Here is a 15758-nt window from a genome sequence, read left to right as displayed (position 1 = left end):
AGGATGGCTGCTGCAGGGTTGGCCTGCAGTTCCTGTCCTTTCTCAGGTCCAGTCCCTGCAGGGCAGCTCCCTCCTAGTTTCTTCCCACCCTGTGTCCTGGAAGTGGCACCTGCCCTTGTCCATCTCCGACTTGGGGCACTAACCCCTTGACTCCTGGGCAGTTCCATCCCCTGTGCACTGAATCCCCTCCTGTAGATCCCCTGTTGCAATACTGGCTGGTTTTCCTGATTGGCCCCTGATAGGTCCCTTAGTGACATGCATTGACTCCTTTAACCTCTCAACACTGCTAAGAGGTGGCACCAATATGATTTGCATTTATAGACAGGGAAACTCAGGGACGTTGAGGGACCTGGCCACTGTCACTCAGCTCATAAGTGACATTAGCTGGGTTGGGTTCCAAAGCAAAATTTCAGGAACCCTAACACCACCGCTCTCCCTGTCTCTTAGAAGCCTCACACCACTACAGTTCTTTGGGTGTCTGTTGATCTCACCCTGACCAAGGTTTCTGGATTGTAAGGAGAGGTTTGCTTGGTTTTGTTTTCCTCAGACATGATTGCTTTGGTCATTGTTTGAATAAGTGAAATGCAAACATACCTTCCTAAATTGACTAGGAGAGTGTTTTTCCCCAGACTCAAGTCCAGAATTCTCCCTTACTTATCACCACCATCCCCTGAAGTTCATAAGACCCACCCTGGAAGCTTCCCAGACCCCATTAGTATGCAGAGTTTAGCACCCAAACATCCAGCCAGATTTTGCAAGGAATGATGATTTCGGTAGAAGCAGTTTCAGAGCTGTTGGGGTGTTTTGTGTGTGAGGTGGAGGGGCAGGACAGGAGGTCGTCACAATCATGACCACCTCAAGAATGAATCTCTCGCTGAAACTTGAGCACACTGCATACATCTTTTGAGGGACGCCAAGTTGCAATGAACTGATGGACCTTGTGATCATAAATAAGCAAATTCTGCAATTTACTTATTGTAGAAGTAATCGGTCAAAAAAAAAAAAAAAAAAGAGAGAGAGAGAAAGAAAGAAGGAGAGAAAGAAAGAAAGTTAGAGTGTAGAAATTCTTCCTGAAACTGGACTTCAGCCTTCAAAACCGTGGGCAGAGAGGGCCATCTGGTGTGGAGCTGAGCAATCACATGCTCTTTTTTTTTTTTTTTTTCCAGTTTCTTTACTAAAAATCATTGTGATTCAGTTTATCTTACAAAAGCAAATCATTCCTGAGGTTTTGTTCTTAGGGTTGCATTTCGAGGACCTCGGTTGATTCCCAAACTTAATGCTTCTCCAACCCATTATGATCTTATTAACCAGGTAAATAAGGCTGGCCTGCTGACAGATTCTTAACTAAGCAAGGTCAAAGCCAGGAGCAAGGTAACCAGTAGGGGGCCAGCAACCATGGCCAACAGAGGAAGCTGGTAAAGAGACAGCAGAAGAGCAGCCTGGGGCTGGTGGCTGGTGTGGTGGGGCCATGATTCCAGAGACCATGGACAGGAAGTGGGGTAGCGGAAATAGGGAGAGCTGGGAAAGGGGACTAAGCAAGAGGGAAGAGATACTGCCATTCTTTGTTTTGGTACCGGGATTGAACCCAGGGGTGCTTAAACACTGAGCCACATCCCCAGCCCTTTTGAGTTTTTGAGACAGGGTCTCCCTAAGTTGCTTAGGGCTTCACTAAGTTGCCGAGGCTGGCTTTGAACTTGCCATCCTCCCAAGCCGCTGGGATTATCAGCGTGCCCCACTGCTGCTGGCTAGAAACTGTAATTCCAAATCTAAGCACTGCCCTGAGCCCCTCACCTTTACTCCCCAGGCCTGTCGTCCTCCAGACACAAACTCTTAATAGACCCACGGATCTTAGAGTATTACGAGTCTATATGATTAATGCCTACAGATATTGCTACCTTAAGTGACACATTTTCTTTAGTCTAAATAAAACCAAGGGAAAATATTGTTAGACATGAGCATATTCCAAATGCTATCTCTTAACTGGGTGATGACCATCTGGAGGTCCTAGAAGAACCAGATCACCTTAAGCCACCCCGTGCTACACAGTGAAGACAGCTGAGCTCACCAGACTGAGGGGCACCTCCAGGGACTTCCCATGTTCACTGTATTATTTATTTATTTTGCATAAATAAATTGGGAATTTTTCATAAATAAACTGGGAACTTAACTCAGGGGTGCTCAGCCAAGTGAGCTACATCTCCAGCAACCCCATTTTGAAATAGGGTCTCACTATGTTGCTTAAAGTCTCACTATATTGCTGAGGCTGGCCTCTAACATGCTATACTCTACTTTAGCCTCCCAAGTGCTGGGGTTACAGGCATGTGCCACCATGCCTGGCCCACAAAGTCTCCTTCAAAAGAAGACCCCAAAAGGGAGTCTCCCTCTGCAGCACCCACATGCCTTCACCTTTGATTTTTCCTCCTGCTCCATTGCTTTCATTGCTTGCTTTCCTGCATAAATCACCTTGCTTTCCTAATTAATCTCTGTGCCTGTTTTGATGCATCCTGAAGTTCCTTCCTGTGGCATGTCAAGAACCTGTCAGGGCTGAGTCGAAATCCCCTTCTCCCTTCTAGGAGACCTTCTCAGACTCCTGTTTGTTGATAAAACCACAAGAGAAAAAAATCGACCCATCCTTGGATTTCCTCATATGTGATCTGTATTCCATTTCAGTTCATGTGAATTCTGACCTACACCCTAGTTCCTTGCTTAAGTAGTTATTTTTAGATGTTGATGGACCTTTGTTTTATATGTGGTGCTGAAAATAGAACCCAGGGCCTCACACATGCTAGGCACGTGCCACAACCCCAGCCCAAACCCTACTTCTAGAATCAGTCTCTGCTCCTTGTGATCAGATGAGCCTTCCTAAAACAAAGTATTGTACTGAAGCCAAAGACTATAAATTCTGCAATCTGTAGATTTCAGTAGATCCATGGTTCTTAACTGGGGTCCACACTGGCAACTTCTGGAGATATTTTTGATGATGTCACCACTGGGACGGGGGGGGGGGGTGCTACTGGCATCTAGTAGGTAGAAGTATAAAAATGCTGCTAAACATCCTGCAATGCACATTCAGCCCCCAAACCAAGAATTTTCTAGCCCCAAATGTCAGTAGTGTTGAGGCTGAAAAACTCTGGCATCAATGACAGGAGAAGCCTTGGAGGGAATCGATAATGTAGGGAACAACAGAGGGTTGACCCTGAAGTTTAGACTTCTACCAGAGAGACCACAACCCAGTTTGGAGGACACCATATGATTTTTACCTGTTGCTAATTCACAGGCAACTGGTGCCAGCAGAAGCTCTGGCCAGGACAACCCAAGAGCAATCTAAGCAGTCACTGCCTGAACAGAGAGCGCGGATGGTCGGGGAAACTGAGGCTGATCTGTTTGACTGTATCCATTCACTTGTCTGCAATCAGGGGACTCTGTGAGCCAATACTCTATTCATATCACAGGAGTAAGTGGGCTTAGGTGAGAGGTGAGAGGGGCCAGCTAGAGACAAGCAGGGGGGCAGCAGATATAAATGCACACAGGTCTGAGAAAATTCATGTGATGGTAAGTTCTGGGACAGCAAGCCTGGTCTCACTAAAAGGTGCTTTCATTACGTCAGCTTTTGGCTGGGCCTGTTCAGGAAAGCATGTCTCCCTCAAGAGCATGCAAAGTAGGAATCCTACAGTAAGAATCACTGCTAGGACTTGAAAATAAAAAGCAGCATTGTTGAAGGTCAAGTTGAAGATAGGCTTCCCCTTTTCCATACAGAATGTTTATAGAAAGTATACTCATCAAGTGTTCAGAGACGACAGGAGGCAGTCGGCTTTGTAAATTTGGAAAATTTGTTTTTAATTAGGTTGATTCACAGAGGGCTAAATCTAAAAATCGTATTTTCATTTATTCATTTAACAAATTTAGCGTTTTGCCAGGTGGTAGTGACCCAAGGAAATATAAGATGTGGTGCTCTCTTAGATTAGTTGTGAGTACACGGATAAATAAGTAAATGTGATGTAGCAAGGGGGTCTGAACTGCCCCAATAACTCCAATAACTTGGTTCTGTTCTCTTCTAACTGTGGTCACTGGGGTAGTTAACTATCCTTCTGAGGCACGTTCATGTCACAGAAGTGTCGGATATGTGCAAGAGAGCCCATGAATTCCTGGCCAGCACGCCACATTAAGGAATCCATGAAGTTAGCCGTTATTATCAACAGAACCGTGATATGACTGGAAGGACCTTCTGCAAGACTAGGGAATCGGGAGGCGTGAGAATTTGCAATTGTAATTATCCAGGTTTATAATGCCATGTATCTATGCACAACAAAATTTATGAATCAGCCCGAGTGATGGCAACTAGGAGGTTTTTAATCAAGAATGTTTACTCTCCAGGAGGTCTTAAAATAAAAAGGGGCTGGAGTCCAGGACTTCCCCATCAGAATCTTTCTTTTCGGCTCCACTTCTAGTCCGTTTGGGCCTGAACTACATTTCCCAGGATGCGCAATTGTTAGGGTTCCTGCAGGATTGGTCAGAACCACGCGGAAGTGTTACAGGTCGCCCAGCAACGGGCGGAGTCCAGGACCGTGACTGGATGCGCACGCCCCTTCCCTGCCTCCCGCAGAGTGACGAAACTCCGCCCCGTCTCTGAACCGCTGAGCCTCCTCCGGGTTTTACTTCCAGCCGTGAGGCAGCGCCATCTCTTTCACGCTTTCACCGCGGGCCTCCTTAGGCTCCTCCCCTTTTATGCCGGCAGGTGCAAAACCTAGGAGACTGGATTGCAACTACGGAGTCGGCTGCGCGGCTCTCGACGGCGCGGTGCGCAGGCGCGAGCGGTCGGCCCCGGCGCGCGCGGCGCTCGGTTGAAGCAGGAGTGAGTTCCTGGGCGAGGAGACCCGGCGGCGCGCGAGCGGGACAGCGGGCGAGCGCCTCCTCTATCCGCCATGGCAGCCCTGCGCTACGCCGGCCTGGATGACACGGACAGCGAGGATGAGCTGCCCCCGGGCTGGGAGGAGAGAACCACCAAGGACGGCTGGGTGTACTATGCCAAGTAAGGGGCCGCAGTGGGGCCGCTGGGCCTGGGACGCACCTCTCGGGGACGCACCTGGAACCCTGCGACCTCGAGCCTGGGGCGCTGCACCACCCGGCTTGGCGAGGGCGGTGCTAATTGACAGCGGTCGTTAAAGACCCGAGGGTCCCCAGAAGGGGTCGGCCCCTTTGTGGGCTCTGGGTCAATCGGGGTCACCTGGCAGCGGCCAGGCGCGCCCTCTGCTGTTCAGGAGGCAGCACTGCACGGTGCGGTGATGGCCGATGTTGTTCCACCAGAGAAATTTTTAAAAATGCACATGCTCACCTCCTTCTTTGGAGGTTTGGGTTGAAGGTCTAAGAGTATGTGTCATCCTAAAAACAAATGCCATAGATAACTTTTGGGTACCTTAGCAGACCCTTTCTCCATTAACTGTGTGATCTTGAGTCATTGAAAGAACTGAGCCTCAGTTTTCTCATCTGTAAAATGGGTGGCTATAAGGGTCCATTGAGGCAGTGTGCATAAAACACTTAACGCAGGACTCTTCAGCACTTAGTCTTTTTGATGTGTTGGTGGCTCCAGCTGTGTCTTTTAGGCTTGGTTTCTGAATAACTTGGGGAATGTCTTAAAAGTAGACATCAGATCTCTGTAGAGAACCCATTGCTGCAGACTCTCCACTTGGGGAGTGTCTGTTTTTTAAAGCCTTCCAGATGAGTGGATTATTACCTGGCTTTTAGAAACAAATTAGTATACATTGTGATTTTTATGTAGAATAAACATTTTTCCTGGGTCCTTCACCTCCAGAAATTGAGTTAATTAGTTTGGGCCCTTCCTTCTCCCCATGGGTAGGTTGATTGGTAGACTGAAATCTTTCTGGTGATTGTGATCTACCCAAGGTCGTGACTGCTGCACTCTGTGGCGGCCAAGTAGAAAGAAAGAAAGTAAAAAGAAAGCCTCTGTTCATCTGGTTCATTCAGGACATGCAGAGATCTAACCTTCAAGCCTCAAGCTTCTTGCTGGGCACTGAGGTAGTAAGACCAGGTTGTCTTTTTTTTTTTTTTTCCATGGGGGAGGGTACTGGGGATTGAACCAGGGAGCTACATCCTCACATTCAATTTTGTTATTTTGAGACAGGGTCTTGGAGTTGCCCATGCTGGCCTCAAACTTGTGACCCTCCTGCTTCAGCCTCCCAAGGCATGGGGATTTCAGTTGTGTGCCAGCATGCACAACCCAGTTGTCATTGCCTGTGCTCATGAGCCGAGTGACATATTAGTCTGAGTGCTGTGGGCAGGCTGTCTAGCGTGAGGAGTGTGTGGGGAGGTGGGCACACGGTAGGGAGGCAACCTGAGAGCCTTGGCACCGAGCAGTGTCCGGAGCACAAGGGGAAGAAGGTGGGTGGAGCCGGTGGGCAGCAGGGCAGCCTGGGCAGGAACGGTGAGTGGAGACCACAGGCGGGCCGTGTTCACGTGAGGCAGGGAGAAAGGACCCAGGTGACAGAGGCCCTTGTGTGCCTTGCTGAGGAGCGGGGCCCGGTTGTCAGGCCCGGGGTCCCCTGCAGGTTTGGAGCCCAGCCTGACTGTAGGTCTGTCTTTAGGGAGAACTGAGGCTTGGGGGAATGCAGGGGACCGCCTAGCAGCAGAGGGGGCATCCGCGGGCAGGAGTCCAGGCGACCCCCCATGGCCACTGCCCCTGCACCTGGGGATGTGTGCACACTGCCCTTTTCCTTCCTCAGAGCTGAAGCCAGACGTCACTCACTGCCCCAGAGACCTTCCCTGCCTGGGTGCCCCACCCCGACGCGCGCCCCACTCCGACGCGCACCCCTTTGGCGATCTGCTTCTTGGTCCTCAGTGTTGTTGGCACGTTTCTTCCTATTTGCTCTCCGTGTCCCTCCACGAGGAGGAGCCTCTTCTTGTCACCTGCCTCCCCAGACTCGTCGCCCAGGAGCTATGGCAGCAACAGAAGCACGTGGAATGAGTAGTGAAGGTTAACCGGGGCCTGAGGGCAGGTGGCATACTAGACCCCAGGCACTTCTGGCTTTCTGAGCCCTGCTGTGCCTCCCCCCTGTTGTCATCTGGCCACGTACCCCAGGGGCCCCTGCTGCTTTTCTAGTTAAGGCCCAGGGACTTCCTTCCCAGGCTGGTCTTGCCTCCCCACTACCTTACTTCCTGTGGCTTGGCTTTTCCCACCTGCTTCCTTCCTGGGGACACCACAGGCTTGTGGGACTTGCAGAAGTCCTTCCTCCCGCCCTCAGCAGTGTCTCTGGTCTCTCACTGGCCTGTCTGGCCCCATGTCACCTTGACCCTGTGACCCGGCTGGCTGGCTCCCAGCAGGGGTGCGTGTCTCTGCAGACCCTCCCTCCAGTCTGCAGACCCTCTGTTCTTCGACACAGGCTGACGGATCCCTGGATCCCTCTACCTGTTCGCGATCCAGCCACCCCCTTGATCGCTCCTGACCTGTGAGCATTTTGCCTTTCTCTTCCCTCCTGACTCAGGCAATGACACTCTTTCTCTTGGAATTCGGTGAAATTTGCTGATGGGCTCTCAGACCACCCTGCAGTTCGTTCCTTTCTCCAGATGCTCTTTCTCCTTGCAGCCAGGCCGTGCCCGAGGACAGAGGCCCTCGCTCCCCTGAGGCCTCGGGGTCTTGTGGAATTCCCCTCTTGTAGCCTCAGCACTGTCCAGGTGTGTGGGTGCTCCTGGGCCCGTGTGCCCACGGGCACTCAGACCTCCGAGGACAGGTCACATGGCTCCAAAGCCTGCCGGGCGAGGCGGGGCCGGGTGCTCTGGGACATCCCTGAAGGCAGCCCTGAGCCACCGAGCTGGCAGGGCCGCGCCTCCCCAACCACCTCAGAGCAGCCCCGCTGTGGAGATGGGGTTGGGGGGACAAGGACTCATGTCCGGTGTGTCACTGTCATCCCGAGGGCTTTCCTGGACCTTCCTCCTCTGTCCCCCTTTCCTGTGAAGCCTGGAGAGGTGGCCGGCCCTGCAGGAGAGGGACCCTCGGGCCCAGGTGGCTGTCCTCACTGGCCGCTGCAGCCCCTGCTTTCACAGCCTGAGCCTTAGAGGAGCGCACTTGGACGTGGAATCCATATAATGTGATATCAATTTAATTTTGATCCTTTGGTTTAAGTTAAGATCACTGTTAATTATCTCTTTAAATGACAGAAAGCTTCTTGAAAGAAAAAACTGAGGGCTTCTGTTTAAAGGGGAATAAGATCACGCTTGGGGGACATGTGTCGTGATTTTCTCTTCATTAAAAAGTCATTTAAGGTTATAATTAAAAAGAATACTTTTAATTAATTTTTGCGTATAAGCATTTACTTAGACTAATCCTCCCTGGGGCGGGCACGCTCTTGGCTCTGCATGTTCACCCACGGGTTCTGCATGACCCCAGGCATCTCTTCCTGTGCCCGGCACCGATGAAGCCGAGGCTGTGGAGGTTGGACCTCTGCTCCAAGGCATGGGCATGTGAGTGCAGAAGCAGGGCTGCTGCCTCCAGGCTTCACAGCCTCCCTCCGGAGTACCCCGTCTTCACTCAGGCCTGGTCCCCCGGCCAGGGACAGCTGTGTCCTGCCCTGGACGATGGGTGAAGTCTGGGAACACTTCCTTTTGGCACAGCTGTGGGGGCTGGTGTGTGGGCACCTGGGGGCGAGGCCGGGGATGCACATATGGGCCCCCACCCCGGAGCCCCCAGCCCCAGACGTCAGTAGTGCTAGGGTAAGAAACCCTGGTTTGAACAGTTTGTCATTGCCAAGAACACACGCTGACGAAGTCTGTTCTGTTTTTAAAATGTCTTCTAAGATACCTGAAAAACACTCTGAGTGTGCTTTGTGGCTGCTCTGGAAAGCGTGCACTTGTCACATGAATCTGCACTTGTGACCTGTGCCGTGGGGCAGTGGGCTCTGTGGGCTGAGTGGCCACCCTGGCTCACCTGCGCCTGGGCCTGGTGTTCTGCCCTTAGGGTCACGTTCTAGCTCTATCTTTTGCAGTACGGGGAATAATTGAACCCAGGAACTAATCTCTGTCCCAGGACCTTTATTACATTTTTTAAAAATTTGAGACAGTTTCTCACTAAATTGCCCAGGCTGGCTTTGATCTTGTGATTCTCCTGCCTGGGCCTCCCTAGTCTCTGAGATTGCAGGCTGAGATGGCAGCCACCGCACCTGGCTAGAGGTCTTGAGTGCAGATTTGTTGGGAGCTAGACTGCAGGCTCGTCTGATGTGTGCCCAAGAGACGAAGATTGCTCTCGACGTCACAGAGCCACGTCTCTTACCTTGCAGGAGTGCTCAGCTGGCAAAACCAGGAGCAGGGGCTTGGGGTGCTGCCGCTGTGTTTGGCTCAGCCAGTTGACCAGCCTTCAGTTGGCAAGGATGAGCAGGCGTGGTTTCCTGCTGCTCCCCTGGGGCTGTGGGGAGCCGGTAGGGTTGTGCTTTGGAGGGAGTCTCAGTTTCCGTTTTGAAATTGGATTCGTGGTAGTTGATGTAGCGTGGGGTTTGCCTTTGCCACTGGTAGTGCTTGCTGGCACCGCGATTTAATCAGGATCAAGCACGTCCAGGGTCATGTGCCTCACCTTCCAGCAGCTCTGTGAGGCAGGCGGAGAGGAGCCACACCTGGGTGACCACAGCTAGTCCTGGCAGATCGCTCATTCTGCCTGTGAGTCCAGTGTCCCTGCACTGGGCAGAGGCCCCGCTGCCTGCCAGGAGTTTGTAAAAAAATGAAAAAACAAAAAGACAGACCAGAAATCTACACTTCATGAAAAGACAGCCCTTGCTTATGACTTGCAAAATTTTCCAGAAAGTTCATGCTCTCTGTATTTATTTTTCCAATATAAGGAAGGAGTGTCCACGTTTTATTGTCTGGACGATGGTTGATTAATACTGTTTTATATTTTGCAAGAATACGTGGACTTTTAAGAAGTCCACTTAGCCTTCAGAGCCTCCCCCGGCCTCTGGCTGTGTCCCTCATGAAGTTACTCTGTGTTCCTGGATGCCTTGTCACCTGGTAACAGGGGCTGCTAGCCTTGGCCCACTGTTTTAATGATGATTTTATGTTGTTCTGAGATAAAATGCTAAGTTTGGTGTGAATATCAGGCCAGTTTGTATAGTCGATTCGTTTGAATAATGGCTTGCAATTTTGAAGACTTCTTTCATGCCAGGTACCATGTGAAACCCTTTATATGCAGTGTCCTCAGAGCAGCCCCCTGGGATCAGTACTAGAATTGTTTCCATTTTGCAGATGAGACAATGGAGGCTCAGAGGTGGAGGAAAGGTGCACAGCTTGACCAGAGGTGCCCAACTGGGTGCCTGAGGGTCCACCTCCCTGTGTTCTCAACCGCCCCTGTGGGCACTGAGGAGTTGGTGCTCATGAAATACTTGCAAGTTTTACCTGTGTAAAGAATGCACATTTTAAGAAGATTAACATATTCAAATTGTATTTAAATATCTGCATTATAAATTAGACTTTATGAATTTTATTATTATATCCTAGACTAAAAACAAATGCAAAACTCCTCTCTGGGTATGGGACCTGGGTGATCCGCAGAGCTTTCTGAAGTTGCCCCCCAGCTGGTGCCCTCCTCTTCCTCTGCCCTGCACCCCCTGCCCAAGTCTGCTCAGACATTTCTGCAGGATTGCTTCTCCAACTAGGAATGCGAGCTGTAAAATTTACGTTTTGCTTATTTCTTTTCTGTGAGTTTGTTTTTACTACTCTTGAGACGGTGTCATTTGGGAAAGAACAACTTTAATACAATTGATTATTGCTTAGAAATGTTAACTTTTACTAATAGTACTGTGGATTCTTTTTTTTTTTGAACAGTCACACTGAGGAGAAGACTCAATGGGAACATCCGAAAACTGGAAAAAGGAAACGAGTAGCAGGAGGTTTGTATGTTGTTGTCATAAGGAGACAATCTTGTGTTTGAAACATTAATTATGTTGGGAGAATGTCACAGTCAGTGAGGTGACAGGTCGCTGGGTTATTCTGGGAAGGCTCTGGTGGAGAACCATCAAGGAACTAAATGACTCTTACTCCAAGAGCCCGTGGCATTTGGTGGAAGGAGATGATAAGGTCTTGGGGTAGCGGGGGTGATTTCTTATTAGTCTTAAACAAAAAAGTCTTAAAAAGAATGAGGCCTTTGGGGTTCTGAGGTTTCCTGTAGCTGCCCTGCGTGTGAATCGCTCTTGGTTTATACCACAGGATTAAGTATCAGTGCTTAGTGGAATTCCATAAAGATCACCGTGACTTCTAGGTGCTTCTCAGTGAGTGTGTGGGGCACAGGATAGACGTACACGAATGGCAAAAGGGAAAGAAATGTAGGAAGGTTCTCGCTCTTAGGGGCTCAGGGTCCAGCTGAAGTGACGTCCTGAGAGTCGAGCTGCTGTGTGACCTCACAGGAGGCAGTGGGCACCAGCATGCAATGGTGTCCCATGCCTGGTGCGCCTGCCCAGGCGTCTCTGCACTTCCTTGGGAGAATTCACACTGATCTGAGTAACGGGGAAGGGTCCCCCAAAGCAGGAACTGGAGGGAGCATTTTAGAATGGGAGCAAAGCAGCCTTTCTTTGAGTGATAGGCAGACCTGAGGAATACAGCTGGGGCCCTGCGCCTTCTGCAGCTGCTCCCAGGCTGCCTGTCGGAGGGCCTGAGCCGGGGAAGGGGCTTCAGGTCGCCTGGCGCTCACAGACCTGTCGTCTTCCTTGTTTCAGATTTGCCATATGGATGGGAACAAGAAACCGACGAGAATGGACAAGTGTTTTTCGTTGAGTAAGTGTGTACTCAAACTGCTGTTGGCCCTTTTCCTTCTTAACAGGAATTTTCATTTTTTTTTAATTAATTTTTTTTTTTACTTCTTCTGTTCTTCCCCTCCCCACCCTCCCTTTTTGTGGGTTAGTATCCACATTATTTTTAATTATAAAAGTATTTTTAATTATAAAAGTAATACACATCGGCTGTAGACAAATCTGCAGTAGTGCATACCTGTACCCTTAGCAGGAGTAACAGCTGTCAACTGTTTGGGGATTGTCCTTCCAGCCTGTCTTCCCCACCGCCTCCCCAGTCTGTTTTGTGTCCCAGGCTGTCTTCACTCAGGAAATGCACCACGTGAATGATTTAAAAACCTGCTTTTCCACATGATATATTGTGGTCATTTTCTCATATCCTTATTTTTTAAAGAGAATATTTTATGGCTCTCGAGTGTTACTTTGTACAGACATACTACAATTTTATCAAATTGCCTATTGGGATTGATGTTGTTAAGTTTCTGTTATTGGGAATCTATAATTATTTTTTGGTATCCTTATCTGTAACCCATTTTCACATCTCTCATTCTATCTTTAGAATACATTCAAGCAGTAATAACAGCCACCTTCTAGCACACTGCCTGAGTGACGTGTGATTCTCATCATCTGTATTTATGTATCTGTACTCTCAGCCCTTGTAGTTAAGAGGGGCTGTTTTCTGACCGGCAGTGTTTAATGTGAAGGTTGTTTATTTGCCAGATTAGGATAGGTTGGTTAATAGATTGATTTAAGCAGAATTTTTCTTTTTCAGTGTTAGGGACTGAAACCAGGGCCTTATGTGTACTGGCCAACTGCTCTACCACTGAGCCACCCCTGAACAGGAATAATCATTGTTTTTAGAAGCTGTGTATGTAACCTAAACACTCTGGGGTCAGGACAGGCCTGCTTATGGATTGCAAAGTGCTCTTCCTTCTCTGAGCACACCTGGGACGAAGCATCTGCAATTTCTATTTTTGCTTTCTTTTCAGAAATTCTGAATGCCGCATCTTTTCTGGAACTTCATGGCATTTTTCTAGTGTCTTCATGGTACCCGACTGAACCAAAGCCTCCTCTTAGCTGCCTGCCTTTGAGGCTCTCCAAAGCACTCAGCCAGATCCTCCTAGTTAGAGAGAGGCTTTGTTTCCACCTCTCATTATCAGTTCATGTGATAATAGTTCATTAAGTAACATAGTTACAGGAACAAGTGGCTTAAGTGGTTTTTGAACAAATATGTGAATTTTTGGTGCGTTGTCAGGATTGGGAGCAAATGGGCCATAGCTTGCTCGAGGAGTCTCTGAGCTGCACAGGCAGCCTCCAGAGAGGAGACTCACAGGCTGGGCAGGCGGCGTGTTGTTGCCTGTTGGTTTGTAAAAGGCTTTTTCCTCTTTGACTTATAAGTCTTATTCCTCAACAAATAAAACATACCAGCCTTTGTCTGGTTGTCTGTTATCAATTTTTTTTTTTTTTTCCAAGTTTTTTCTTTTAACTTTGTTGGTTCTTTTAAAAATTAATGGTGGAAGTTTTAAAATTTTGTGTAGTCAAGTCTGTTTTCTCTTGTGCAATCTCTGCCTTTGTATGTGTGCTAGGGAAGTTCTTTCCCTGAAATGGTGTAATTGTAATTGACCTAGAGCAGTGTTTCCCAAGCGTAGTTCCGGATCCACAGCATTAGCATCTCCTGGGAACTTCCCTTAACCCCATACCGAATTGCACGGGTGGGTTTGGCAACTGTGCTTTAACAAGGTCTCCAAGGGTAGCTTGAGAGCCCTTGGTCTACTCTGGAGAGGGGACTGTCACCTTTTCTGTAACAGGGCAGGTAATGATTTAGGCTTTGGGGGACATACGGTTTCTGTTGGAGTTTTTCAGCTCTGCCATTGTAATGCTGAAGGAGCCGTAGATGACATAAAAATGATGGTCATTGCTGTTTCAATAAAACTTTATTTATAACAACAAGTGGTGGGCCATATTTGGCCATCTGCTGTTCTACTTCAGAAGAGTCGTGGGCTTTGGAGGCAAGCTGGAATTCCTCTCCCTGGTTTGTCATCTCACTTCTCTGAGCTGTTGCAGTGGTGTGCACTTGGTGTTTAACAATCAGGTCTTTAGTGGAAGGAAAAGAAAGCACAGTTTGTTTCTCTGTTGCAGATTCTTTGACCACAGGCAATTTTAGGCTACCAAGGTGAAGTTGCTGAGGGGCCAGAGGAGAATGCACATTTGGCAAGCCAGCGTGAGTCACTCCTACACAGCACAACACCGTGAGCTGTGTGTAACCGTGGGCTCAGTGTGTCACCTGGCAGGCTGTGGTATAGTAAAGGTCTAAGTATTCCTGGGTCTTAATATTTACAAGTGATGGGAATAGATTTTACATTAAGTAATGTATTTTATTTGTTTCTGGTGTTGTGGATTGAACCCAGGGCCTCACAACATGCTAGGAAAGCACTCTACCACTGAACTACATCCCCGGCCTTCAACCATGTAATTTTATATACACAAATACATTTTATATCATGAAATCTTATGTATTTCTGGAGGGTTCTTAATAGTTTTTAAGATATTTTTGTGCTGTTTTGAGGTCTTCACCTTAACTCCCAAGAACACATTTAAAATGTAAAAAATAAATTCTGTTACAAGGGGCAACTTACTAATCCATATTTCTCAGTAGCTTTTAATGTTATGTAAATTTTAGGTAATTACAGATCAAAAAGGCAGAATACTTATAGGAGGTCTGGGTGTGGTCTTAAGATACAAACCATTAGAGTTTCATTAGTTGGTCAGCTTCATATTTACTACTAAGAATTTTTTATCAATTTGAGTTTTCTGCTTATCCACCAGTCTTTTGAGGCACTTGCACAGGGCAGAGATTTCATTGGAATCTGTGCACAGTAGTGACTGACAGATCTCGTGGCTGTGTTTACCTGAATTAAGCCAAACCCCAGGGCCTGCCCAGCAGCTGCCTTTGCGATGCAGGGATGCGAGGTGTGGCCATTATCTGATGCAGTGTGCTCTGCAGCTCAGCAGGGAGGGCTTCGCGACCCTCTTCCCAGCCAGCACTGTGGTCCTGCCAGGGACCAGGAGAGGGTCTGCAGGCCCTCCTGCTAGTTGGGCTTGTGGCCCAGGGATGCTGGGTTACCGTAATTGGGAGATTGTCCTCATGAGTGCTCACCGCTCGCTCGCGGCTTTCTCTGTTCTTTGCAGCCATATAAATAAAAGAACCACCTACTTGGACCCCAGGCTGGCCTTCACCGTGGATGACAATCCGACAAAGCCGACCAGCAGACAGCGGTACGACGGCAGCACCACTGCCATGGAGATCCTGCAGGGCCGCGACTTCAGTGGCAAGGTGGTCGTAGTGACCGGAGCCAACTCAGGAATAGGTAGGCTGTTGGCTTTCCTTGTTCTGTTTGCTTAGCTTTTGTGACTGCTGGTATGAAATTCATTTAGATCTAGCTATAATGAAAATTTTATGGTGGTTCTCTAATTTTAAAGTGTGTTCATAGTCTTTCGGCTGCTGTTTCATTAAAACATGGCTTTTTAAGCCCCAGCGCCCCACGATGTGTGGGCGACCTTGGGAGTTCTGACAGCTGAACGCTCAGCAAAGGTCCGGGGCTATTTTGGTACTCAGGGCTTAGGGACAGCAGTCTGCATCTGAGAGTCTGTGACCTGGTCTGTGAAGTGTGCGACATATTCCAGTTACCTGGGTTATTCAAATAAAAATTGCCTGGTAACAGGATTCGGGGAGGGACAGCGCATCGTGGCTTCAGAACAAAGAATCCTGCAGGTCTTTCGGGTCACCAGCACTATCATTTTCCTCTGGGAACAGGATCTTATTGCTTTTTAAAACTGGAGAATTCATCCTCGTCTTCACTTCTCAATTAACCCCCTTGATTGCCAGCATTAGGCACAGTGACCACTGCACGGAGGGCCGGCCGAGAGGGCGAACTTCCCTCAGCATCCAGGCAAAGCAGATGCTCACAACATCTTTCTTGG

The 15758-nt window shown here is 48.8% G+C and overlaps 1 protein-coding gene across 4 annotated transcripts in view; it reads left to right on the top strand.

The window, feature by feature from the left end:
• The first annotated feature begins 4780 nt into the window (after positions 1-4780).
• The window catches only part of WWOX (WW domain containing oxidoreductase), a 910606-nt gene continuing 899628 nt past the window's right edge, over positions 4781-15758 (top strand). For 3 of the 4 annotated variants that reach the window (XM_079116953.1, XM_079116955.1, XM_079116954.1), the window contains exons 1-4: positions 4792-5029; positions 10819-10883; positions 11706-11763; positions 14967-15145. In XM_079116953.1, the coding sequence (XP_078973079.1) occupies positions 4923-5029; positions 10819-10883; positions 11706-11763; positions 14967-15145 (409 nt within the window). In that variant the 5' untranslated portion in view covers positions 4792-4922. Of the gene's footprint in view, positions 5030-10818; positions 10884-11705; positions 11764-14966; positions 15146-15758 lie in introns of all 4 variants that reach the window. The other variant, XM_079116956.1, reaches the window with a different exon arrangement.

This window comes from Sciurus vulgaris (assembly GCF_902686455.1).
Source record: "Sciurus vulgaris genome assembly, chromosome: 17".
Classification (NCBI taxonomy): domain Eukaryota; kingdom Metazoa; phylum Chordata; class Mammalia; order Rodentia; family Sciuridae; genus Sciurus; species Sciurus vulgaris.
The sequence above is the reverse complement of the archived record's forward strand: the minus strand, read 5'-3'. Positions and strand labels throughout refer to the sequence as shown.